Source organism: Myotis davidii, unplaced genomic scaffold, assembly GCF_000327345.1.
Source record: "Myotis davidii unplaced genomic scaffold, ASM32734v1 scaffold960, whole genome shotgun sequence".
NCBI lineage: Eukaryota > Metazoa > Chordata > Mammalia > Chiroptera > Vespertilionidae > Myotis > Myotis davidii.
Window position 1 is genome coordinate 2,911,148 of NW_006293003.1, and position 331 is coordinate 2,911,478.

The following is a 331-nucleotide window of genomic DNA, read 5'->3' on the forward strand; positions in this document are numbered from 1 at the left end:
GCGGCCGTCCAGCCAGCTGGCGCAACACTAATGCTGAGTGTGCGTGTGTGTGTGTGTGCTCGCGTGTGCACATGCAGGGGCCTTTGTCGTGTACAGCTGGCCTCCTCCGCCAGCTGCCTGCTTCAGCTCTGCCGCTTGGAATGCCCAACGGCGTGGAAATTGCATGCACGGCCTGACCCCGTCCTGCCCTCCCCGAGTGAGACTGGGTGCCGGGCGGACCGGACACCTGTCCCGACCTCCCCAAGAGGCTGGGTGCCGGGCGGACCGGACGCCTGTCCTGAGAGGCACTTTGCAGTGATGTTCCCTTCCCCCCAGCGCCTGGCCCTGCTCC

General features: G+C 66.8%; 1 protein-coding gene across 1 annotated transcript in view; it reads left to right on the forward strand.

The window, feature by feature from the left end:
- WFS1 (Wolfram syndrome 1 (wolframin)) overlaps positions 1-331 on the forward strand; it is a 25,606-nt gene that overhangs the window by 23,620 nt on the left and 1,655 nt on the right. Inside the window, 1 exon segment of the mRNA XM_015565802.1 lies at positions 13-39. Coding sequence (XP_015421288.1) covers positions 13-39 — 27 coding nt within the window.